Here is a 26,041-nt window from a genome sequence, read left to right as displayed (position 1 = left end):
ACTTAGTGCAAGGATTATGACATGAAGGCGCTCTTAACCATTACAATGTCATCAGTCTGTCTTGACCATCAGCTATTTAATGGGTCAGAAACTCTACCATCTATTTACATTCTATTGAGTTAGAATATTTCCAGCTAATCACAATGAATCACCTAAAGATTTCTAATGTGGAAAAACTGTTGGAAATATACAAAACCCCATAAAAACAGCAAAAAATAGTTGCTATGTAGTTTTTTATTTGTTTTGCAGACCTCACATTAGACCTGAATTAATTTAGGAGACCTTCTGCAGAATGCTCTATTTTTGTTAGAAGATTTAAATCTATTGACACAGACCTCTTAGTGAATAAACCTAAATGTACAGTCAGTACAGAATTTGCTGGAAGCCACACACTAAATAAGAGAAGAAAGATGGTTTTAGTACTTGTCAGCAACTATACACCGCAGAGCAATGTTGATAAATTTGGCAATAAAAGTTCCTAACGGTGGACATTCGATGCAGAATATCCGAAAAATGATCTATTTAACGTTACTGGTAATTTATTAAGCCATAAAGGTTACATAAAATTAACCGTTTCTGTTTTATCTCAGTCACATTAGATCCCACAATTTTCAGCCCCTAGATGGCAGCATATCGCTACCGTGATCACCACTAACTCATAGAAGTAGAAGTCTTTCGGCAGTAAACAGAAACGTGCTTTCAGTAATATGTCAACACCGGGTATCTGCATTCAGGAGTAAAAGTTACAATGTCGTTTGAAAACCTGATAAAAAGCCTTCGGGACGCCTCCATCACTGAAAATTCAACACCTGAAAATGGCTGCCAGACCCTCCAGCTGTTTGTCGACAAACTGTCTGAATCCTCCAGGTTTGTTAAGCTATTTTTAAAGTGCATATGCGCCGTTGGTTCTGTAATAAAAAGGCAATTTGTTTGCACGGACAGGAGCAGCGTCAAGAGGAGCAAGGAGCGCAGTTTGGAGGAGGCAGCCCAGCTGCTGAGGCAGATCCCAGAGGCACAGCTCCGTGGTTTGGAGGAAGAGCATCTCCTGCTTCTGGTCAGACTCCTCCTGTCCCTGCAACTGGAGATGGTCAGCATCTCCACAGCTTGTCGTAAGGTGGACCAGGTGAGCTGCACAGATTCCTTTTACACTGTAAAATGATGTGGAAGAATTGTGATGTAATGAAAACTTCTGCTTCACAGATGCTGCAGCATTTGGCAGCAAAGGTGGACCACAAACTGGTTTATAAGGAGACCCTCCACAGGTTTCATGCCATAGTCCACAGTGATCAGGTACAGAGACCTCACTTTGTGTGTTTGGTTACCTTTTGCAATCCTTTGCATTCATACTTTTGCTGTGCCTCTTGAACTGTTGATGCATCTTGGCATGGATTCCCTTGAAAAACAGGTTTTTAATCTTGGTGGATTTTTATCTTAGTAAAATAAAGATGAAATAAATAAAAAAATAATAATAATAAATTGTCTGAAAACCAAGTGTTACTTCATTTCCTCTTTAAAACTATGCGTGACTTTTTGTTTGTTGATATGTTACATAAAATACCAATTTAAAAAAAACAAACTTGGCTGTAATGTGACAAAATGTGAATGATTTGACTTTGTCTTTTTACCAGGTTCTCTCTTTGGAGGATTTGCAGAGAGGTGGGTTCACTGATCCTTACATTATTTCTAGTATGTCACAGATGTAATGTGCAGACTTGTAATTATTTCTCCATAATTTTAGCATGCATGTACCTGGAGGACAGCGTAGTTGGTCGAGAGGTTTGGCGAGAATCCTTCGTGCCAATGCTGCAGAGAGTATCTGAATCTCTTCCTGCTGTGCTACAGGAGGAATCTCGGAGAGATGGGCCGATCTGTTATGTTACTGTCAAGGTACAAATGAAACATGCATCAGGAATACTAACCAAGAACAGCCATAATAAAACAACCTTAACTTTATTTCTAACATGTGAACATTCATGGCTGCAGGTGTGTCTTCAAGCGTTTCAGCTGTTGCCCAACAAAGTTGCTCCTCTGGTGTGGGAGGAAAACCACAGCAAAGAAGCAGTGCAGAGGATTCTGCAGGCTCTTATAGACATACTTGGACAGGTGTCTTTTCTTTCGAAGCAAATTTATCAACTTCTAGACGACAAACAAGTGCTGAGAGAGCTGCTTATGTGACCTGTCGTGCAGTGCTGCAACAGGGACACGCGTCTTTTGGCGGGCACAGCGGTGGCGATGCTGATCAACACCGCATCCAAGAGTACAGCTGCTGGAGCCGCAGCCTGGAATCTGCTGCAGGCCTCTCATCCACGTACGTAACACCTGCAGCATCATACCCTTTCAGCCTGTCATACGGTGGTATTTGAACACAATAAATTATGAGAACAATTAGGAGCAGGAAAAGAAAACTGGTACTGGTTTTAGTTCAAATTATTAAGGCATCTTCATTTGCCTTTTTTTTTTAATCTTAAAATTCACATCTCTTGCTTCCACTACACAGTGATCAATTTTACGTTGGCCTTTATTGGTTTTCCATTTTTCAGTTTAGTATAATTCTGGCTGAAAGTTTTGTAATTATTTTATTCAGTTTTACTTCTAATGTCATCACAAGTTGCTTATCCTTTTCCTTATAGTCTTTAGTCTTGATTAGTAAAGAAGGGTTGAGTGGAAGCCTTAAAGAACTGTAGAGAATACTGTTGTCTGATTAAAGACTATCTTATGTTAAGATCACTGAAGATATTTTTATTTTTAAGTAAATCCCGTTGATTTAAATGTGATCTGTAGCTTAGATCTCAATTGAGAGCCAGCATTTCCGACACATCAAGGCAGAGACGAGAATGTTTAATGTGAAAAAGACAGGCTCCAAGGAGCTCAGCGTTTCCTCATCGGGGCGCAAATTTGACCTGCTTAAGATGATATGCAAGGAAAATGTGTTTCGTGTCCAGAAATGACAGTAGAGCAAGATAATTGCTTCCCGTTGAGATTGCATGCTCTTTGTTCAGATAAAAAGAAAAGGTTATTTTGGAACAGTTACAGATTTTATTTGGAGTGGGACCTCAAAGCAAGAATGCAGGGTTAAATGAGAGTGCTGCAGTCTGCGGGTGATCCGCAGCCTCGGCATTAGGCAGCTGATTTTCTCCTGTGAAGACTGTTAGTTGATCTGCAAGCAAATATTTGAACAGGTGGACACAAATGTAGGTCCACCAGGGATCTGCTCACAATTTGGAACTAGAGAAGTTCAGATGTAGAGTTTCTCATTGGAAAACCAGGAAACTTGAAACATATTGATCTATCCAAAAAAAAGGTTGCTTTACAGGCACTAAAAATTTACTTCAAGTGGAAAAAGTAAATTGTAAAACCAAGGGTACTTGTTATTTTTTCTTATATCCAGGATATTATGGTAATGATGATATAATTAATAAAGAATTATAAAATGAAGCCTCAAATGGTAACACAAGCCAAATATAACAACAGCATCATGATGTCACTCCCCCACATCACTTCATGTGTGAGCTTATGCATGAACAGATTTAATCTTTGCAGGACCAAATAATTTTTACTCCAGACTCTGTGAAGTCAGGAGTTTTCTGCCTGGACACGTTTTCTTTGTGCTGCCTCTCAGAACCTTACCAGCTGACCGTGGGGGTCCTGCAGGTGATATGTGACCCTGTAGGGAAGGACAGAGTGGACCGGCTGGCTGTGAGCAGAGGCCTCCTCACCTGCTGTCGACCTCACATCTTACTAAGTCCTAGCCACAACACCACACAGGTAGGGAACGCTTGTGTGGAGCACATCCGGGATTTTCCATCATTTTGACTCCGTTTTATCTTGTTTCTCAGGCCTGTTTGCTGCTGGACGTTTTGTTTCCTCTTGTTTATGCACTGTGTGAGGAGATGCAGGATTGTCACTACTTAGCCTTTGAGGGTGAGCGAACTCCAAACTGCTTGTCTGTCTCTTTGACTGGCTGTGCTTTGTGCTAAAAACCCAAAATGCTGTCGCAGTGTTGACAATGTGGCTGAAGAGAGCGAAGGAATGCGTGACGGATCTGTGGAAGATGACCGGCGCCCGCCTCCTGCCCGACGGCAGCAGGCTGCTGCAGCGGCTTACACACATAATCTGGACCAATGCAGAAAGCCCAGTGAGTCACTGACGTTAACTTGTCCTCAGAAGGAACACACAATGATTGGTATTTGGTTGCACATTAGGCTTTCTGGCTAAGTTATTGAATAGTTGTTTTATTAGAGGTGCATTTGTTTCTTGTTTCCACTGTGTGCTGGAAGGAACTTCACCGCATTGAAAATAATCTTGTGATATTAACAATAACTGATATTGATTGCAATCTAAATGTTTTGTGTGTGTGCGTGTGTGTTTCTGTTTCGGCAGGTGGAAGGGGTGCCTGAGTTTGCGAGCAGCGCCTTTACTCTCCTACTGAACCTTTACGCCTTGGACTCTGAGCAGTTTTGTGACACCAGCAGGGCTTTTTACTTCACCCTGCTTGAACGATTATTGAAACTGCCCTGGGAGGCCAAAGCCAAATACCACCGCCTTTGTGCTTTGCTGCCCCATGTGGGAGCTGAGCTGGTGAGCATATAATAGCCATCACATTCTTTACAACGTTGTCACTTTTACTCTCTGTGACCCAGATGTTTGGCTGTGTCTCTGTAGGTGCTGGATCAATACACTGAGGTATCTGGCCATCTCCTGAAGTGCCTATCGACCAATCACCTGTCCCCGTGCGGCTCAGAGTTTTACAAGTGTCTGATCCAGCAGCAGAGGCGAGAGCTTCCTGCCTCACTCGCTGAAGTGGATCTGGCCGGGCGCTGGGCGAACTGCTGGCAGCCTCTCCTCCTGGAGGCTCTGACGTCTGAAGTGACTCTCCTACAGACCAACGGCTCAACACATTTACTGCCCTGCACCCTCCAGGTTTTCCCCTCGGCCGTGCATCACCTGCTGGCCTCCCTGGACCCCCACGAGCCAGGCCACCTGCGCGCCTGGGCGTGCGTCCTGAGCTCCTACCGAGCCATCAGCGGCTGTTCTCCCTGGGCTCTGCAGGGCAGCTCCACCTTTAAAACCCTGCAGCTGGCTCTCGGGTCTGCAGACGACAAAGTGCGCCTGGCTGCCCTCAACCTGCTCTGCTGCAGCCCGAAGACCAGAGACATCCCCTCTGCAGAGGAGATCACGATACTGAAGGAGTTTGTCCCCCAGAATCTGAATTGCGAGTCCTCACCTTTTCGGCAGCACCTTCAGGCTGCGGTGAGAAGGTTTCTGGTTCGTGTCAGAGACGGCTGCTTGGCACACATCAGAGGAGTCAAGGGCAAAAAGAAAGAAGATGTCAGCCATCAAAGCAGAAAGGATGTTCTGGAGCAAGGGATTGGTGAGGAGGGAAAAAAAAGAGACGATGGACGTTTTGCTCCGAACTTTATATATTTTGTTTTCTTGGGATTTTTCAGTTTTGTATTCTCTGTTCAGAAAAGATGTTTTTTATGTCACGTAGGCTTTGTGGAGTGGTTAGGTGAGCTTCCATACAGCTCTCTGTCACCTGGACACAGCTATCAGAGGAAGAAGACGGCGCTGTTGTTGTTGTCTGCAGTCCTGGAGACGTGCACAGACACCTGGAGCCCCGACAAAAAGAAGGGACAGCCACCGGGTGAGACATTAAAAACAACACGGAGCAACAGATGTTTTTTCTCAAGTGCAATGAAGTATTCGCACCCATTGGACCAATGTTTGGTCGCGTTGCAAACACAAACGTCAGTGTTTCTTAACAGGATCTTGTGTATTAAAAAAAGCACAAAGATGTGAATGCATTGTTTTAAAAAAAAAAAAGATAAGTACTTGAGCATTAGGTCTCTGTATCCTCCAATCTCTTTAATGATGAAACTGGTTATAATTACAGCAAACGTAGGACTTCTTATTGACTGTGCCAGACAGAGAGGACAGTGGGATTTCTTCTGCAGAACCAAGCAGCTGCTTCTTATCAGTTGTCTAGAGGATTCTACAAATGAGGTATGGCTCTCTGAGTGCAGCTAAGGATTTGTCTGCACTGGCTGAAATGTAACGTAAGAGCTGTTCGTTCCTTCAGATCCGGGAGCTCTCGGCCGGCATGTTGTTGAGATTTTTCCCTCCCACTTTCCCTGCTGACATCTCGGAAGTCCTGGAGACGAGGAGCATGCAGCTTCTGCGCAGCCCGCGGGTGCAGGAGGCTCAGATGGGAGCGCTCATGATGAAGATGCTCCTCCAAAAGTAAGTCTCACCTCCCCTCGTGCAACTTGTAAAATTATTTGCATGCCTTTAGGTTTGTTTTTCTTTTTTTTCCTTCGCAACAACAAATGTTGACATTTTAGGATTTTATGTGGAAGACAAATACAATTTGGAGTATAATTGTGAATCTGAAAAGTGCGGCATGCGTTTGTGTTCAACCCTTCTGAAGGCGGTTGGTTGTACTGGATTTTGATTAGTGGCGTAAAAGTAAAGAAGGTCTTGAGTTCAGTTTTATTTCCTTTGCCCTCCTGCAACCTTTCAAGGTTTACAGACAGTAAATGAATGAATGAATGTCTGTATGTGAACCCATTTTGTTTTAGAAACCATTTGTCGCTCCGCATCACTGTTACGCACAACTTTATGCATAATTTACGTCAGTAATGAACCCTAACACCTGTGGTTATAGCAGAACAAAATGTGAAAACATTTCAGAGGTGTGAACATTATTCCACTTGCAACGTTGGTATGTTTGGGCGACGACAGTATCCGCTGTTCTCCATTTAGATCAGGACATCGGTGCAGCCTGAGCTGTACTGCCAACGCTGGAAGGAACCTGTGTGTAGTCAGAGTCCTGCTGACGGAGCTGGAGGAGCATCATCTGACAGCCAAAGCAGACATGATGCTCTCTGCCAGAACCAAGCCTATTCACGGTGACCAACATTCATTCACATCGATGATGAAGGGAAATCTTTTTTTTTTCTTTATATGAATCCCCTGAATCCCCTTTTTTTTGTTTTTTTTTGTAATGTTTCAGGGGTGTTGTGCGCTCTTCAGAGGTGTTTGCTTGAAGCAGCTGATGATATCTATGCCACACTTGACCGCAGTCTGATGACCAAGTTGTTGGATCTCCTGGAGAATATCTCTCTGCTGCTGCTTGCGGCTCTGCATGGAGATCGCGAGGCTCGTGTCTCTGAAACATGTAATCAAGCGATCTTGATGAACGGTGAAATCTCCTTTTAGATGCATTTTTTTTTACATTGGAAACTGAATTGCTTTTCGTCTCTTAGATGCTCCCCCGTCCTTTTGTGACATGGGAAATGCCATCAGCTCTCTGATATCCCAAGAGTCTGGAGGTGGCCGAACGGACGAGGAGGAGGAGGAGGAGGAAGAGTGTGTCCTGCTGTCTGAAGAGCACAGCCTTGTTCTCACCTGCTGCTGGGTCTCTCTAAAGGTTTAGGTTCCCCTTCTTGGCATCAGTCTTTGTTAGAGGATGGGAAAACTCACCTGTGTTTCTTTTCCACATCTTTGCACCAGGAAACGGGAATATTTTTAGGTTCATTGGTGGAGAAAGTCCTGAAAGAATCCAAGAAACATTCTGAGCGTCTTCTAACTAAACGGGATTTAGTGAGGGCATCGGACGTATTTAAGGATATTCTTCTAAAATGCCGTCACTGGGTACGTTATTTTCAAAATACACAGTTCAAGACAGTGGTCAAAAATGTTATGGTTCTAATAATGTATTACACAGTTTTTTTGTTGTTTTTTTTATGTCGGGATGATTAGATTCAACAAACAACTTCTCTTTACGAGCAATTGAATGCATAACTTTGATTTTATGATGAATTTCCTCTAATTCCCACATGGTCAAAACTTTAGAGACGGGCTCAAATATAGAGATGTTTAGTTAAACGTCTGTAACTAAGTTGTCCCTTAACATGATTTTTTTTTTTTAGCTAACTCTTACTCAGATGGTCACATGTGGCTCCTAAGACCCTCCAAAGTGACCCTGAATAACTCGCTACTTCTACTTCTCTATGTGTTTTCACATTGCCCATTATACAGGTACATTAATGTACTGATTTTAAGTCTGGGTTAAAAACATACTTTTACTATTTGACTTAAACCTAGCATGAGAACAGATGTTAGCTGTGATCCAATTTCTTTCTGTTTTTTTTTTTTCTTCTTTGTTTAACTTTACCCATTTTTTAGATTCTGTACAGTTTCCAATCTGGATTTCTTATAAATTAAGAATAAATTGATTGATTTATAAGTAACAACTGATACACTGTTACCAGCTTTAGGAGTCTCGTCTGGACTCCTCCAAACTCACTTCCTACATTGTGATTCAACCCAGCTCAATGTTTGTTTTCTCTGACTGTAAAACGTTTCGCCACAAGCCAAATATCAGTTGAGCTGACTACTTTATATTATCAGTACTTACAATTGTTTGGACCAATAGTCTTGCAATCTCCAGACTTAATTTTTTTTTTTCTGCTCAGTTCTTCACTAAGTTCCTCACAATTGTTTTAGCAATTTAGGTTGATAAAATTGTTTTTCAACTTTCCCTGTCAAAAGTAGCCCTAGTTGTTTGTTAAATAACTCCATCCTGGAGAAAACATGGTTTGAATAACTCAACATGTTTTCAGAACTTCATGCCAATCATAATTGTGTGTAAACGTCCAGCAACCACTTCATTTAAACCTAAACTTGCGCTGGTTTCCTGTAAACAGATGTTTCTATTCTCACCAGGGGGCGGTAGAGGGCTGCGGTTTAGGCTTCACAAAGTTCTGTACGTCTCTGCTGAACAGCAGTGATCCAGACCTCAAGGATATTCCTGCCCAAATGCTGAGAGATGTAAGTAATTTTGGTTTTCTCTTTAACTAGTAAAAGACAACTGCTGATGTGCAGACTCATGTCATTTCAGGGACTGCAAGTTGTTCAGTGCGCTGGCTCTACGTCTGTGACCCGACGGGCTGCAGGGCTGCCCATGCTGATCCTGTGCATTCTCTCGTCAGAGGAGGTCAGTAAGGCGAGGCCGCTGTTAGCGCTCAGTATGCAAACCCTGCTGGACACCGCCAGACGTCCCCTAGATGAGAACTGGGACCAAACCCTGGACCTCCCACAGGTGTGTTGACTCTGCGAGTGCTGTCTGGTCGGTGCTGCTCGTAAAGAATCGGACAGACTGCCATGACCTCGTTGTCATTTTGTGCACAGGTATGTGCGGTTCACACTCTGCAGGCGTTGGTGCGTGGCGCAGGTTTGGGGGCAGCTGTTCTTCAGTTTGCTCCCGCTGTAGCCGTCTTGTCTCTGACTCTGCTCCGATCTCCATGCTGGGCCATGAGGAATGCTGCGTTGCAACTTTACAGTGAGACAGAAGCTCATTCGCTGCCTGTTCGACATGAAAGCTCTGCTCTGAATTGTCCATTAACCCGCCCGTCCTCCTCTAGGCTCTCTTTGCTCTCGAATGCTTGGCCAGCGGTCCGGCAGCGTGGAGGCTGGCCCCACGCAACACAGCATGTCCCCTGCTGCCTTCTTCTTTCACTACCCTACGCTTCAAGCTTTCCTCCTGGGCGAGCTGAGAGGGGCGGCGCAGCACCTCCAGAGGCCAACCGCCGGGGCCAAGCTGCATCTGCAGCCCTCACTCTACCCGATCCTAACTCTGCTGGCCCAACTGCAGCCTGGCGTCCAAGACTCCTCAGAGTAATGCTTACACACCTTTTGACTGATCAGTTAAGTTAAATAGATCTTCTATAGTAGGGACTGCTCATTATAACCACATTTTCTAAACATATCGGTTCCTTTGCTTATTGTATCTAGTTCAGTGCATGGCCAGTATAAATCTGAGCTGCTGAGAGCAGAGCCCAAGATTTTACAGCAATTATCTGATTTCTTCATAACACAGATGTATGCAGATAGATGAAGAAATGTGGAAATGCTAGAAGACACCAAGTCCTATAAATACATCTTGTCTAGCCCAAACTAAAATAATAGATGTGCATTTTAGCGATTTTCTACCCTTTGGAGGTAAATTGATATTCAGACTTAAGTTTTTCAAACCTGACTTTACCAGAACCAGATGTGATCTGCAGTGCCACTCATTTGCTCTGTTCAGTTTTGGCAGCAGATCCCACATTCTCCTCTTATGTAGAGCAAATCAGCCCTGATACTGTCAGGCAACCAACCACACACACACACACACACACACACACACACACACACACACACACACACACACACACACCAAACTTTCCAAACTGCCAGGACAGGAGATGATAAAAATGCCTCAGATTTCAGATATTTAGGATAAAAATAATTTTTTTTAATTAAATCTAAGATCAGTATTGCTTTGCTACCTGTGGTTTGTTCAGATGAAGCAAATCAGAGTTTTTAGTTTATAAAGTTTTGTACATTGGAAATGGGATGTATTAGGCAGTGACCTTTTAAAAGTGCTGCCTCATTTTATTTGGAAAGTACTAGGAGTAACAGCTCAGTTTCCAGTCAGCGGAAACTGAGTTTTGTTGCTTTGGTATTCATTGCAACAATTCAATAACACATCATTTCCGACTGTGAATTCTTTTCCGACTCGTTAAATGATCTTATTCTGCATCTGCTCCTCTCTTTAACTCGTTGTTTATGTGACTGAGTGTACATATCCTCATGTGTTTCCTCTGGCAGAACGCTGCTGGACTTCCTGCCTCCGTTACTCCAGCTATCTGCCAGTCCCATTTATAGTGTTAGAGTAATGGCCTCCAAAGCTCTGGTTGCCATGACACCGCCTTTGGGGTACTTTGACCTCCTCTTAAAGCTGACCTCTCAGCTCCCTGGCCCGCAGGAGTCCTGCAGCCACAACCGGCTCCACGGCCAGCTGCTACAGACGAAGGCCTTGCTGGACCGAGCTCTCTGCTCAGACAGGTGGGACTGGAATGAAGGAGGAACTTAAATATTCATCAGCAACTTCCTGACTTTGAAACTCTGCCGTGTTTGTGTCGGTAGTGTCCTTTCTGACGACCTGCGCGAAGTGGTGAACAGGATCCATTCTTCAATGTGGCTGGGGACCACGGCTCAGTGCTGCCCCCTGGTGAGAGCGGCGTACCTGAGTGTGGCTGGCTCCCTGAGAAGACATTCCTGCGAGACTTTCCTGTCGCAGCTCAGTGACAGACTTATGCATGACCTCCACACGCCTCAGGAGGGTCTTCAGGTGTGTGACAACTGCACACGAGACACTGTGTGTGCTTTATGTTCTTTGCAAAGGACTTTGAAAACGTTTTTGTTGAGCTGAAGTAGATTTCTGACACCATTCAGCAAGCACTTTGAACTGCCTCGTTGCTGAAAATGTGCTTTATATAAAAATCTAATTATGTGTATCTTTTACCTTTTAAAATGGGGATACCAATTACAGTCTGACAGATTTCAATCGTTCTTTTCTTTTAACTTTGCTCTCTACAGGTTGGCTTGTCATCGTTCCATCAGCGAGCCCTTCACTTCCTCTGTGCAGATCCAAAGTGGGCTTGTCAGACTTGGGAGAGTTTTTCTGCAGCCTCGCCTGAGCTGAGGCTCTCGCTGGTCTCATGGTTGCTGGACAGCCAGGACTGGCAGCAAATTGAATTGAAAGAAGTGATCCAGAGGGTGTTGCAGGTCAGGCACAGACAGCTTTAACTCAAAGACAAGCTTTAAAAAAAAACAAAAAAACAGTCCGGCAGTTTAGGATGTAATGACCATCTATTTTTTTCTAGATTTGCAATAGAAAAGGTGTGACATTCACCTGTAACCACCCTCCTTCACTCTGACACTCTTAAATAAAATCTTGTCTAACTGATTTTTCCCCCAAAAAGAATGAGTAATTAAATCATAGTGTAAAAAAAAACCCTATTCTTTAAAACCCTGTTAAAAATGCCTTTTTTGTGGAGATTGTATTTATTTGTGTTAAAAGTTCATGTAGGTCATTAAGATAAAGACTCTGACTCATGCATTTACCCGACTCTTAAGACATGAAAAAATGTGACACTGGCTATCTGCGGCCATGGGCCAGAGATAACCTACTGTTTGTTTATGACGCCCAGTAACACGTTTAGCAGCACCTGTGTGATGGATTACCTGCCTTCTGATCACGTGAAGGTAATTTTTTTAAACTGTTCTCTTTCTCCAGACAAACTTGAAGGAGGCCTTGCTGGGCGACAGCGTGGATTACCGCACCACGTACCTCACAGCTCTGGTTTCTGTGATGGCTGGTGGTGGCTCCGCTTTACCTCAGCCGCTTCCCAACTCAGAACCTTGTTCGTCCGAGTGTTTGCATTTATTACTTCTGGACCTAGAAATCCAGAAAGGTGGACCAGAGTACCTCTCCCAGGCTCTACATGCTGCTAGCCTGATGCTTCCCAATGTGTCAGATTTCAGGTTTTACACTGTTGTTTTTTGGGGGGGCGGGTTGTGACCTGTAAAGTCCTTATTTTAGACTCCCAAATTAACATAAATTCCTCTAACTTTGATTTTTATCCAATAAGCCTGAAGACGTCTATGCTTCAGCGTTGGTGCAGTATCCTGGAGTGTCAGCGGGCTCCAGAGGCCCCTGAAGTCCTCAGGATAGCGTGCAGCGAAGCTCTTTGTGCAGCTGGACTCCCGCTCATCAACAACCTCAGAGATCACAGCTCTCTCCCTGCCATCATGATGAAGTACGGAGGAAATCTGATCATGTCGGATAGCTTTAAATGACTGATTCTGGTTAAAATACTTTAAAAGGATTTTATGTGTAGTTTTTTTTTTTTTTTTAAATTGTGCAGGTTGATCAACACAGGCCTGTACCTGCTACAGGACCAAAGCCAGGAGGTGAGGCAGAAAGCTGCCCGTTTTGCCTCTTTGCTGCATCATTCAAGGCGAGGAAACGACCAGAGGAGTGTCTGCATCATGCAGATCAACCAAGCTCTGCTGCTCCTTTTGGACCTGCTGCTGCAGGAATGCTGGGATACTCCTGGTGCGCTGGAGGTGCTGCTGTCCCACCTGCCTCAGGCTGACCTCAGATCAGTGCTGAGAGAAGCCTCGCCAGCAAGAGGGTGTGTTACTAAACAGAAGCTGCGTGGCATCTTGCAAAAGCACTCAAGAGCCTTGAACCTTTTTGACACTTTGTCAAATTATGACCACACATTGCAACATAACCCTAAACCCTGGAGCACTGCAGGATGGCACTGAATACAATACATGTCACTGTTTACCTTTCATTTCAATTACAGTTGTAGGTGTCTTGGGACTTGGGGGCTGGATTCTTTGCATAATCTTTTTTGCAAACTCGGTTGGATCGGAGGAATAGCATCAGTGAACATCCGTTTTTAAACCTTACCACACTTGTCTGGACTTTGACTAGATCATTCTACCACATTAATATGTCTCGATCCAAGTTGTTCCCTTGTACCTTTTATGTTTTATGTTTGAGTTTGTCATGGTACCTCTGCCTCAGCAGCCTTTGCAACATTTAATTTACTAACTGAAAAATTCTGAGTGCAAATGATTGGACTGAAGTTTATTCTGAACTTTCAAAGTAAATTGAGCTGACTACATAAGCATGATACATTTTCTTTTTTTTTTCTTAAAATATCAAATATTCACTTATATTTTTTTTTCATAACACAATTAGTCACCAATCTGTGTTGGTCAGTCAGTTAAAGTTCCATTAAAATACATTCAGGTTTGTGGTTGTAAGTTGACAGATGGTGCATAAAATTCAACGTGTAGTTATACTTTTCAGAGTAGAGCTACGTTATTTATACATTTGTTCAACTGAGCATTAATCATCAGCGTGTTGTTGCAGGAGTTGCAGTCTATATGAGCAGGATGAGGCCAATGTGTTTGCAGAGCCCTCCATCATGTCTGCACACCTGCTGCCCTACCTGCTGCAGATGGCTGAGAAATCCTCTCATTCCTCTGCTCTGGCACAGACTCTGACTGCATGGGCAGAGAAGAACACTGCCCAGGTGCTGGATAACCTCACAGACTGTGAACAGCTCCAGCCAGGTGCGCTGTCATACATTTAGCATTAAAGTAGAAGAGCTGAGCTCTGGAATATTTCCTGTTTAATGTGTTAAAGTAAAACTTTTTTGAATCTTTTTTCTTTCTTTCTTTTTTTTTCTAGCTGAAACATTGACTCCTTCTTGGTTGGCTCTCCTGGTGGATCCCCGTTTCCACTGTGCCCTGTGGGGCCTCTTCGTCAGAGCTGTCTTTCTTCTTCATTTGCTGAAAGCCTCTGCTTGTCCTCAGCATCACTGCGATCCTTTAAGAATGCAGATGCGTTTGCAGACAGTTTGCACTCTTCTCACTCAGAATGGTGTTCATTTTTCACCTGCCTTAACATCTACTGTGTCTGCGGAAGAGGCACGACTGTGAGGGAGCAGAGGGGAACGGACCAGTGTGACCTGGGACAAAATTAGTTTTTGATATTTGAAGAACGGACATCACACGGTCTCACTCTGAAATGACGATTGCAGGTGCTGATGCCGCCGGACGCCAGCCCTCTGTGAACTTACGTAAGAGCAAAGTGGGCAGGGTTACTTTGGTGTCTTTCCTTGCCTAGTAGGGAAGAGACCCTCTGGGAATTGGGTGGGTGAAGCTTTATTCAGTTTCAGTGGCGTTACAATGGAGAGCTGCAGTCAGAACAGCAGAGCCGGGTTATTTTTTGCCCTGCCTTGTTATTGTGCTTCTCTCTGCAGCAACAGCAGCAAGGCTCACATGGGTGCAGTGATGTAATGCAGCAGCATCTGGAAATATTGCCTGCTTAGCAGCCAGTGGGGGTGTGTGATGTGTGGTCTAAGTTTCCATTAGAGGCCTTCTGACTGGATAAGTGTCCATTTTCCAAACCACACGAGAGCTGAGAGCTGGCTCCGTGGGATCTGATTGAGATCTGGTGGTTGGCCCATAACAGGCCACACAGTCTTACATCATCAGATAGCCCGCTGACAACCACCAGGATTCAAGAAGCACAAATGTCGAAGCTGTTTTAGTAGGAATTTGTCACAGAAATGAAATTTTGTTGATGTGGAAAGTGGATCAGAATCTGTCTGTAAACCAGAAGATGTTGCACTTTATCTCCATTTTTTTTCTCACTTTACTTTTTTCCTTGGCGCACTCAGTGCACGCAAGATCTGTTGCATCAAAGAGTGCACGGATTATACAACAACTATGACAATAAGCGAGGGTTAATGAGCTGTACAGAAATCTCACCCAAGGTGTTTCCTGTGATTTCCTGAAGGTCCACAGCTAGTACGCAGTAACGTCCCCTTTTTTTGACATAATGTTATATTTCGGTGAAGAATTCATCAATTGCATCCTGCATCGGTTTTTAGCAACTTATTGTCTTAAAAAATAATTATGTTTTATATTGTAAAACTGAATGAGCTTTGACTACTAATGATACTAATTACTAATGATATTTTATATAAAGTTTTGGTTCAACACGATGTGTTTAATCTTGGAATTACTGACAATAATTGAGTGTGAATCATAAAATCAAAATTTGTTGTTTTTTAATCACTGAAACCTGACCTTTTTTCCTAGAATAATTTTAATTTCCTGAAGGTGGAGTCAGATTGTCTTAAAGTGGAAAAAGGACCATCTTGCCTGGTAAAAACATTCCTACCTGAGGGTATGTGGAGTATCAGCAAGCTGCTACTTTACTGATTAACTATGACAGCAGGGAGAAAGGCCAAGTGCAGAGGGTACAGCCACTGTAATGATGTGTGTATAAATAAGTGAGACGTGTGTTTGCCATCTGGAGCATGAAAGGAGTGTTTTTTTTCCCACTGGTTTAAGAATGTGCCCAGTAAATAAAATGTTATGGTGAAATATTTCTATTTTGAAACTCAAGTTTGTTCAATTTTAAATCATTTTATAGTGCTAAAGGATTGTAATCTGATCACTCTGATGAACTTATATCAGCAGTCTTTTTTTTTGTTTTTTTTTGTAAATGTTACCGATCATTGTTTTCTCAAGCAATGCTTTCGAAATGTCACAGTTAAGACTTTGAAGACATGCACATTACACCAATAGAGGCGCGTCGAGGGCCGTTGCGGCGCGTTTCGATCGTCTAGCACCGCGTGATTTGAACCGTTTTGCGCGTTTGACCGTCCAACTCGTCTGACGCTCCACATAGACTTTGAACCAGACGCTTCTGAAACGCGTTTGGGGTGAAGTCGCCAAAAAAAAAAGCACACGCCGAAGAGTTTGAAGCGTCAGGTGCGTTTTTTGATGCTCGTAGCGCGTTTGGTGTGAACGCACCATTACGATTTGACTCAAATGGGGTTAAATTGAAGTGGTAGCATTATGGCACATAGTATAATTCTCTAGCACAATCAAGCAACTACGTTAGTTTCAGTTATAAAAATGCTGTATGTATCAAAAATGACTTGCAAGAAATTTGACGTCTTGAAATCGGGCCTCTGTCTCTTTAAGAAGCTCCCGCTCTTTTCAACACTGTTGCGTGCTGAGCTCAGCAGACTCGCAGTTCTGCCAGGTGTTTGCTCGTTGCGGCTGCAGCTAGTCTGAGGGAGCCGAGTTGCTCTCTGTGAGGTGGAAACTCCACGGAGGAGCTTTGTACAAATAGACGGCACTTCGGGAGAATAACCAGGTCCGTTTAGAATGGCTGCCACCAGTGACGTTTCTGTTAATAATGAACATCTTTCGTTGACAGCCAGCTTCAACCCCCTTAAAGAATAGAAGGCGATACAAGCCCCCGAAAAGGATCTCAGTGGGAGAATATTCTTGAGGCAGTTTGAATGTGAAGGAAATATCCTACCGGGAGAGTTCAGAGTGTGTCGCAGCGTACAGGACGGGACAGACGCTGTGTGTGTTTGTTCCCGTGATTGCCGGGAAAACTGGATGAGCATCTTTTTTGAAAAGTGGTTTAGTTCGCTCTGGCTGAGTCACGTGTCGGCTGGCCTCATTACCAGCTACACAGAGAAGCAGCTAGGCTTTATTATCCTCTGCAGATCCCACTTTAGACGGAGGCCAGCGGGAAAAGACGCCTGGTAGGTTTGCAGATGGGGAAGAGGTAAAGCTTTAGATGCAGCATGCAGATAGAGACGGATTAAACTCCACGGTTAGGTTAAATACGGAATTAAATGAATGTTGGTGATGATTTCTCTCAGGGCTGAGATGACAGACTGGAGCTGAAGTTCTTCGTGAGTGAGAGGGAAAACACCGAGGAGGAGGAGGAGGAAGAAGAGGCTTTAGGACCTTGAGATTCGCGCTCCTCCCTCTTTTCCTCCTGCACTGAAGGCTGTTTACGAAGAAAGCTTCAGCTCTTGACAAAAACAAGGGCTGGGACTGAAGCGAGAGGAGCAGTGTGTCTGATGCATAGGCTCCTCACTCATTTCGATCCTCCAATACTTACAAATTATTACTTTTACAGAAAGGAGGAGAGAGGGGGGAAAAAAATCACCATGTTGTCGGTGAATTCAGCCCGGCAGTTTTCCAAAATGTTTTTTTCTTTGCACATTGTTTTTCTGAGCGCCACCGTCGTGGAAGGCAGCACATCGAGCGGGGGGCACAGAGGTAAACCTGCTCACTTTGGTCTTTTTATTGTGCTTTTATGGTCAATTTGTGTCAGTAACAGAATTAAGTTCAGGTACGTAAAATAGCAATAATATTTGCTTTGTTGAGTTTTAAAACGGCTCTGACAGTTTTGATTGCACACGTTTTTACCTCCTATTCTCATGTTTCATTTCTCAGACTGTGTGAGATCCAGAGGTTTGGACTACAGAGGAGAACAACAGAGCTCCTCCACAGGTCTGACTTGTCTGAACTGGATCAACACAACAAGGGACTATGATGTTGAAGTGCACCCAGATTCACAGACAGGTAAACAGACGCTGATGTGATCTTTGAAGCTTCATGATTCTAATTTGATTGACTTTGATTCTAATTTCTCCTCGTTTTGCTGAGTCTAGTGTCTCTGATCACATTTGAAATGTCACACGTGTTGACGGTTGCAACAGTGTCCCCACAGGGCAACAAACGACATCTGTTGACGTGTCGGCCTGATAAAGATGATAAATGGAAGCAAAATAAGCAAATAACTTTTGACGTATAGAACAATAACTACATGGCTTTTACAGCCTGTGCTCCGGAGAGGAGTCTGTCTGTGGTGTTAAATGGCCTCTTTGATGCAGCAGATGCTGTCTCTGTTGTTTGCTTCTCATTATGCTGTGATGAAGTGCTGTGAATAAGTCGTGAAATCCAGTGCTTTATCTACTGGAACAGAGACAGGGCCTGTTTTTTTTTTTTTTTTTTTTTTCCCAAGCGAAGAATCAGTAAAGGAGCTCTTCTGCTTTTATCGGCTGCTCTGTAGGTGCTGGAGATCACAACTGCTGCAGAAACCCGGACGCCTCTGAGGGGCCCTGGTGCTACATTGCAGCCCCAGATGGAAGAATCCAGAGGCAGTTCTGTGCAATTGAGACGTGCAGAGGTGAGCAAACGCTGCACCCAGTAATGATTAATGTGTTTGAGTTATGTGCAGCGTATTGATTAGTTTCCCTTCAAAAAAAAAAAAGAAAAAGGGATTTGTTGAAAACTGTAACAGTAATGATTCTTTCATTTGTTGGAAATTTCTTTCACAGAAATGAAGAACCTTCTTTTTCGCAAATAGGCTTCATAAATAAAAACTGTGGTTTTTGAAAAAGTGTAGAATAAATTAGCCTATGTTTTATCAATCTATAAATTATTTTTATGCTGGTTCCCATATTGAGTGGTTCTAATGCCCCCCAAAAAACCACATCAAAAGCAGGAATCTTGAATCATGGTCATTAGCCAGTCATGTTGTAGGGCCACATTTTACTATGTTCTTCCGTTCCTGTAGACTAGACAGCAGAACAAGTGATGGTAAACCCCTCGAGACACAACTGGAAGATTTCCCAAAGAACTTGAGTTGATCCCTGGCAGATTGGCACCCTGGGTGGGGAGTCATGTTGCCTTTATTCAAATCTAACACTGTTCTAGCTTCTCTGAACTATCAAAAACACAGTCTTCCAACTCAACACAAAACTAGTTGCAGTTTAGTTGTGAACTCTTTCCTAGCTCGATGTGGAAGATCAGACAACTTTCCTTCAGCTTCATTCAGCTTTTCAAACTATGAGCTGTAGTAGGTCAGTTGGTCTGAGTCGTGATAAGTCATGTATGCTCTCCTTTGTTTCTGGTTCCTGGTAGACACCAGCAGAAGTGAGACAATAACAAAGCTGCGCACATGGGGGGGAAATGTTCCGCCCTTTGACCCAGCCCCAAAGCTGCTCTCATTGGCGCAAAGGAGCCGTTTCCTCTTGGAGACAGCAGCTCATTGGCTGCTTCAGTTCATGGCTTCAGGCCTTTTAACTTTGGTTGAAGTCGTAAACAACCCTGTGGGAGGAAACTGAGCAGAGACTTGGTGTGCAGACGTTGGAGTCTGTAACTCTCATCTTATGTTGCTCTTGACTGAGAGTTGAGCATGTTTATTTCCGGTCCTCTTTTTTTTTTTTTTTTTTTTTTTTTTGACAAAAAAAAAAAAAAGGAGAAAATCCATCCAACAGTCCTCTCAGCAGTATAGGTTGGAGCAATAATTCAGGAAGAGGCTCAGTTTGGGAGGGGGTTTGCTTCAGCACTGATGCTTGCAGAGCGGCGATAATTAGAAACCACACAGTCCGGATGACGCACTTCCAGTTGAGTCTGAAAAGAATAACGGAGACAGAGATTATTCTAGCAGAAGCAGTGTCCTTCTGAACGTCAAAACAGATAATTTGAGCAATATCTGAAGAGTGCCGTTAGTATCCATAATTCATGAAGAGTGTTGTTTTGCTGTAGTGACTCAGACTGCATGCAGAACTAGCATGAAAAAAGAAAAAAAGAATTGTATCGATCCTGGGCCAGGGATACTTGAGGTCTGCCTTAATTCTAATAGAAAAAAAAAACCAGCTTGCTGTCAAACTGAAAAGTGCATCTAGTGGCACTTTTCCGCTAGATGCTGGAAAAGTGCCTCCAGTATGATCTTTGGTATATGTAGAGTATGCATCAACTGGCATTAATGGTATAAATTTGCCACTAATGTCAGCTGTATGTGTTTAACATTTTTGAATTAGGACAGCAGCACAACATGGACACATGTAGAGGTGTTTAAATCTGTCATTTTCTTCCGTTTCTAGAGCAAACGACGGCTGCGCCAGCTGAGGTCGGGTCCCTCAGACCTACAGAGATCGTTTCCTCCACGCAGAGCTTGCAGGCAGCCACGCCGGGTGAACAGAGAGATGTTGCTGCTGTGCAGCCAGTGATGGGCATCAGCCAGAGAGTGAGAACAGGACCCAAACAGAAGAAGGACCTGGGAACCACTGGTACGGTGTTCTTCTTATGAGTCCATGACACACGTCCCGTGTGCTTGCTGTTTACATAAATCTGCAGCTTGATTTTGTTTTAAGTGATGCACATGAAATTCAGGGCTTTCCTGTTTTTGCAGGCATGGTCCTGGGCAGCCTTATGATGGCAATTATAATCATCCTGGGAGTGGGCATCACGCTTGGCTACTTTTATAAAAGGTTAGTATTTAAAACTTAGCATTTTCATATCATTTTGGCTTTTGTGTTTGAAGTATGTCTAATTCCAATACATACTGGGATAAACTAGAACTCTTCTGGTCTCTTTTATGAAGAATTTCTATTAGAGGTGGACCGATTGCAGTTTTCTGGCTGATCACCGATTACCGATCTTTAAAAAGCATGACCTGCTGATTCCGATTTTGGCAGAAACCTTTTTTTTTTTGTCTGAAATGTCACTACATATTGCAAGAAAGTCACAGACCTTTTTCAACAGTGGGGTGACTGTTGTTAACTGCAAATGTGCAGTCGTGACCTGGTGGGCCGGTCCGTTTGTCAAACTTCTGTCATGGCAGCGCAGAAGAAGACAGTGGCTGATTTTTAGACGTTTGCTGAGGTAGATAAGATCGGCTTCACATGTAAGTACCGGCCGATCACTGATCTCCCAGAATTATCTAAATCTGTGCCAATAAATCTAATTTCTATACTCAAAGCCAAAAATTGCTGCTGCAAAGCCTGCACTGCTTTCCATTAATCTGCCAAGCCCCGACTGTGCAACAGTCATGTGTGAACTCCCCACTGGTATTTTTCCAAAAACATTGTGCAACAATAACACCGTCTCACCGAGTATCAGATTCACAACAGCACCAGTGTCAACAGCTTAGATCACATTTACAGATTCACGCACACTGAAGCAGCAGGTTGATTCATCTTTTAATCGGCTGTTTAGCAGAATCTGCCAGTTGAGTTCACAGCAGTAAATAAATAAAAATCATTTTGTTCTCCACAATGCAGTAACACATTTTACAAAAAAAAAAAAAAAAGTGTTGAGAAAGTTATGTCTCTTTTTTGCTAAATCGCAGAGGTTTAGTTTAACCTCAGGCTTATAACACAAACCCCTTTTTTAAAGGTTAGAACAAATATCCTCCACATGCACCAGTAAGACCAACAATGGATAAAATGTAACCAGTCAGCTTAGCAGACTGGTCAACCCATTATTATCTTATTGTCTTGCATTAACCTCTGTGTTGTCAGTTGTCTTCTCTCTTTTGGGGAATGTTTTTGCATGTCAGACATTTACAGAGAAATGGGCATGAGAAGATGACATAATTGCACACACATCTGTGGTTTCATCTGTTGCTCACACTCGCCTCTCAAGTCTGTTTTTCCAGTTAGACTTTGTTGACCGTTTTACAAACAGCTTATCAGAAAATGAAGCTCCTCCAGGTCTTTTCTAATCTTCCTTATTTGATGCTGTGAGAGGGGAAGGGTTCAGGGACGATGGGGTTAAATGGGTAGAAAAGCCTCCTCTTTCACATCTCTAGTTATGTAACATGGGATATAATGGCCCATATAATATGAAAGAGGGTACTGAGAGTCCCGGCAGAACAATCCAAAGTACCCTCTCAGATCTGAGCTCGGCTGTCTCATCTTATTAGCAGAGCTTTCGTCATAGATGTCTATTTTAGGAGGAGATTGTTAATAAGGAGGAGAAGCGTGTTATGTCAGAGGCCTAATACTTGTCCTCAGTGTCCAGTGTCATGCTCTTCAGGAATTTGGTAGATGAGCAGGTGTTATGGATCTCATATTAACTAGAGGTGTACTGGGTAGACTTTAGTGGCCATTTTCCAATTTTGGCAAAGTTTTCATCTGCTGATATTGATCTTATTGACATTAATTAGTGGATAATTAATGTTAGGAGGAGAGTCAATGTCACATCATGTGTTAGAGAGAAGCCACTTTAAAACAGGTTTAAACTAAATCTGGAACTAAGTGCGACTCGCACAGTGGAAGCAGCAGTTTCTGTGTGTATTCTCTATAGAGACTTTTTACCTCAAGATGAAACATTGGATTGTGCATGTCCTTCCTGTTATCTGCTCAAAGTCTTGCTCTCACAATTGAAGGAACTGCAAACATGTTGTGGCAAAAGTGATTTCCTTCTAAACAGTCCTCTGCATTTTTTTGACACTGAAAAGTAGCTAACTTTGAGTTTTCACTAAGTATCAACAGTCTCCATATCAAAAAAAGTTGTAGTTATTACATCCTCGTGTCACTCAGATATGGAGCTTTCACTCAAGAACAAAAAAGAAATCTGATTGTTGAATTCCCAACTTAAGGCCAACCAAGCTGAGAATCGTCCATTGCTGTTTCCTGCTCATTTTTCTGTGAAATCTCCAGTTTCATCGATTCATCTGCAGCCCCAGTAATGAGGACGGGCTGTAGACTGTGGGTGAAACACATTTTTAAACAAACAAGGCATAAAGTGGATCGGATAGGCATGGCTTGGTCACCACTTTAAGCAGCATATCAGAAAGAGCGTCTTCCAGTTACCCAACGCCCAGTTCAAGCTTAGAGATTTAGTGCCAAGATTAAGTTTCAGGCTGTTAATTATTTTCTGACAGTGGTTACTAATGTAATAAATTTAGATTTGTCTCCCACACCATCCCTAAACTTTTCTTGCTGATTTAAAAAAAAAAAAAAAGTTATACTTTGTTTACTAGAAAAACTCCTTGCTATCTGACAGCTGAGTATTCGGGAATGCACCGCTGTTCTTACACAGAAACAAAATCATATTTCTACTCCCTACTTCCCCAGGTCAGCTGTGGTGTGTTTAGGATGATTACTTGAAAGCTTGTTCTCTTAAAACGCAAACGATGAGCCGTGCAGCGTAATTTAAACTTGAATTACATTTCTTGATGAGGTCAACAAGGCTTCTTCCGTTTCTCTTCCATTCATAATTTCAATTGAAAAATTGAGAAACTCCATTCCCGCTTTGATTCGCGTCTTCAGCTTAGCAGCTCGTTTCGCCAAACAGAGAGGCTAAAATAGCAGGAACAAAGCTAGCGTGGGCTGTTTGCTAAGCAACAGGCGTCAGAAAGTTTCTGGAAACAGTCTGGCATAAAGCAGAGGAGTTAACAGATCCCCGATGATGGATGGAGTTGAAGGCCGTGTTGTGATGGCAAGAAGTTGGAAGCGGTTGGCTGACGGGAGGCGTTTTCACTGAAAAGTTTGTTTTGAATCTAGAACAGCAAAAAAAACCACTGAGCGTAGCTTGTCACCACCCTGCTGCTTTGGAAAAGATAAACTCTCCCAGTCAGATTTTCGATCACTCATCAGTCCTTGGTGTTTGCTGGAAATCTGCCACTTTTCCAGTTTTCTGAAACAAATAACAGCTTCAGGACCACTGAGGGCTGAAGGAGATCGTGATCTGCACCAATCAATTTCTGATCTGTGTTTTTTTTTTTGAGAAGCGTTAACATGTCGATGCAGATTAAGGCTCGTTGTTTAACAACTACAATATAAGAACGGTGGTCTAAACATGTCTTCAGATCCTATAGAGAACATGGCAAAGATGTGGGATAAACAGATCAAAGTTAAGTTTAATCTTAAACGCAAAACACTTTGGCTGAGAGCCAAGGTGCTAAGGTTGGACATCACCCTTATAACACAACCTTCACCTTTAACGTGATGGTGGCAACATCGTGCAGCGGGGAAAAGAAAGCTGGACAGATTTGATGAATGTTATTCTTCAAGATATGAAAATGCATGCCACACTCACACACTCTTTATTTGTGAAGCAAAAAAGAGACCAGTTTATCCTTTTCCTGATAAAACGTGTAGAACTCCAGTGAACGTGTTCAATTCTTATCATGTCAGCATTTTCCTCCTTTTTTGTGCGTTTTCAAATAACATAACTGTGTTCTGTGTTTTCCTCTTTAGGGGTCAAAGCCTGAAGAAGCAGCATGAGCAGCGGCGGTACGAGCGTGAGATGCAGAGGATCTCCCTGCCCCTCTCAGCCTTCTCCAACCCCACCTGCGAGCTCATAGACGAGAACACCATCGTGATCACGGCCGAGCACGAGACCACCCCCGTCCAGGAGGGCGGAGACCCGCTCATGGGTCAGCACGCCGGTACTCCCGGAGCATGAGAGGAGAATGGGTTCCTCAAACTGGACCAAAACCGCTCCCGCGATCCCCATTTCTCCTTTCCGCCTCCCTGAGGGAGCTTAAGTTTCAGAAGAGTCGGGGAGCAGCGTCGGCTCCAAAGACTAAAACTGCCTGCTGTGTCATTTGTTCCCCGTTCTAATCTGTTCATTTTTTTCCCCCCTCAATAAGTGAGACACGGATGTTCTTCAGTAAAACAGACACAGTGGTAACAAACTAGAAAAACCAGTGAAGTATTTTGTTTTCTACAGAATGGTCTACCCTCAGTTTGAGCTTTAAGTCAAGTGGACTTTGACTTCATCAGTGTTTGTTGGAAAGCGGGTCTTTGTACAAAGACGATAATTGTGGAACGGGGAGAGATTTCAGCTATCTTTTGTTTTTCTTAAAGAGGCGAGTCGAATTTGTCAGGCTTTGATTTGCGTGTCCCACTGGCTGTGCCGCGGGAGAACAGAAACATGTTCAGTAAGAGTGTTTTTTTTTGTTTTTTTTTTTTTTTTGTCTTGCAGACACACCACTGACACAGATGTGTGTCCATAAATAGTCATGCTCCTCTGTTGCAGGATGCGTCATGTAAACAACGGCCCACGAAAGACTGAAGGAAGAGGCCTCCAGCTCTGAAACTGCCTTAGAATGATACGTCTGAATGTATCCTGTTTGTTCTGATAGCGCTTTCTGGCAAACAGAAGAAGACTTGCCCCCCCCTTTCATCCACAGGTTAAGGAGTGACAGGAAAATACAAGAGTTCTCTCGGTACGCATGAGACACACTAGTTAGTCCTCAGGAGAAGACGGCGCCGCCACGACACACAACATAAAGAAAGCCTGGATTCAGTCTCAGCCGTGTGTGACAGTGTGCTGCCTGTAGATTAGCTTCCTGTGTTGAGTTGTGCATCTCAGAGTAGACATTTGGGAATGGAGTAGAGCAGGAACAACCCCACAGTTTGGTGTTTCTTAAAACGGTGAAAAACCTGATTGCATGTGCATGACTATCTGCTGTATGTTTATCATTCAGGGACCATAATGCATCTCATTAAACAGCACTGCAGCTTTCATTAAAAAAAGAAACAAAAAAACATGTATATAAGTAGAAATCATCAGACAGGGAAGGTTTTAGTTTGTTCCTTTTGTTGCACTGTTACTTCCCGATGGGTTATTGTTTGTCATGTGATCACTCCGGATGATCTGGTGTTGTTGGACCTTCATCTGCAATCATTGATTGCTGGTGTTTTTTTCTCTTGGCTGTAATAGGTTTTATCATAACGTACTATGAGTACTGATGTTCAGCATTTGATTTTTAGTACTGTGTGACATTTGTTGTTGCTCAGACTGACATTAAAAACACTCTACAGTGTAATGTCTTCTTTTGAATAAGAAAAAAGCATAGGAATGAATATTTCTACTGTTTAAGTGTAGTTGTTGCAGTTGTCATGACAAGAATGTAGTACTAGCTCCCTCTGGTGGCAAAACAAGTGAATAAAAGACTACATTTTTAGAAATATTTCATTTCAAATCTTATTTCTTTTTGGTAATTACCGTGTGGCGGAAAACTGGCAAAAAATGCCAGAATCTGTGGCATGACTGTTTGAGC

The 26,041-nt window shown here is 43.1% G+C and overlaps 2 protein-coding genes across 2 annotated transcripts; both read left to right on the top strand.

Annotated features, from left to right (window-relative positions):
• Positions 1-622: 622 nt before the first annotated feature.
• LOC103470302 (tRNA (32-2'-O)-methyltransferase regulator THADA) lies at positions 623-15,808 on the top strand. Its single transcript, XM_008418654.3, has 31 exons — positions 623-867; positions 943-1,123; positions 1,201-1,290; positions 1,629-1,656; positions 1,739-1,887; positions 1,984-2,103; positions 2,188-2,308; positions 3,620-3,765; positions 3,837-3,921; positions 3,999-4,135; positions 4,381-4,578; positions 4,663-5,371; positions 5,492-5,644; positions 5,894-6,003; positions 6,080-6,240; positions 6,763-6,908; positions 7,013-7,177; positions 7,266-7,429; positions 7,513-7,653; positions 8,728-8,832; positions 8,903-9,103; positions 9,193-9,343; positions 9,426-9,678; positions 10,654-10,890; positions 10,972-11,176; positions 11,425-11,613; positions 12,125-12,372; positions 12,480-12,647; positions 12,756-13,025; positions 13,778-13,980; positions 14,099-15,808. Exons 1-31 carry the CDS (start codon positions 749-751, stop codon positions 14,347-14,349), a joined length of 5,604 nt encoding a protein of 1,867 aa, XP_008416876.2. The 5' UTR covers positions 623-748; the 3' UTR covers positions 14,350-15,808.
• Positions 15,809-16,129: 321 nt separating this feature from the next.
• On the top strand, positions 16,130-25,807 carry pik3ip1 (phosphoinositide-3-kinase interacting protein 1). Its single transcript, XM_008418655.3, has 7 exons — positions 16,130-16,985; positions 17,106-17,511; positions 17,689-17,817; positions 18,308-18,424; positions 20,127-20,312; positions 20,435-20,513; positions 24,231-25,807. The coding sequence occupies exons 2-7, from the start codon at positions 17,310-17,312 to the stop codon at positions 24,436-24,438; spliced, it is 921 nt and encodes a 306-aa protein (XP_008416877.2). The 5' UTR covers positions 16,130-16,985; positions 17,106-17,309; the 3' UTR covers positions 24,439-25,807.
• The last annotated feature ends 234 nt before the right edge of the window (positions 25,808-26,041 follow it).

Source organism: Poecilia reticulata, chromosome 9, assembly GCF_904066995.2.
Source record: "Poecilia reticulata chromosome 9, P_reticulata-male-v2, whole genome shotgun sequence".
NCBI lineage: Eukaryota > Metazoa > Chordata > Actinopteri > Cyprinodontiformes > Poeciliidae > Poecilia > Poecilia reticulata.
This window is presented reverse-complemented; position numbering and strand designations above follow the sequence as displayed.

Bases quoted from the DNA above. Each gene is read 5' to 3' on its own strand.
- LOC103470302 (XM_008418654.3), top strand. From the start codon at position 749: ATGTCGTTTGAAAACCTGATAAAAAGCCTTCGGGACGCCTCCATCACT. The intron at 868-942 runs GTTTGTTAAGCT...TTGCACGGACAG, and splicing joins AAACTGTCTGAATCCTCCAG to GAGCAGCGTCAAGAGGAGCA. The intron at 4,136-4,380 runs GTGAGTCACTGA...CTGTTTCGGCAG, and splicing joins GGACCAATGCAGAAAGCCCA to GTGGAAGGGGTGCCTGAGTT.
- pik3ip1 (XM_008418655.3), top strand. From the start codon at position 17,310: ATGCATAGGCTCCTCACTCATTTCGATCCTCCAATACTTACAAATTAT. The intron at 17,818-18,307 runs GTAAACAGACGC...GCTGCTCTGTAG, and splicing joins GCACCCAGATTCACAGACAG to GTGCTGGAGATCACAACTGC. The intron at 18,425-20,126 runs GTGAGCAAACGC...TTCCGTTTCTAG, and splicing joins TGCAATTGAGACGTGCAGAG to AGCAAACGACGGCTGCGCCA.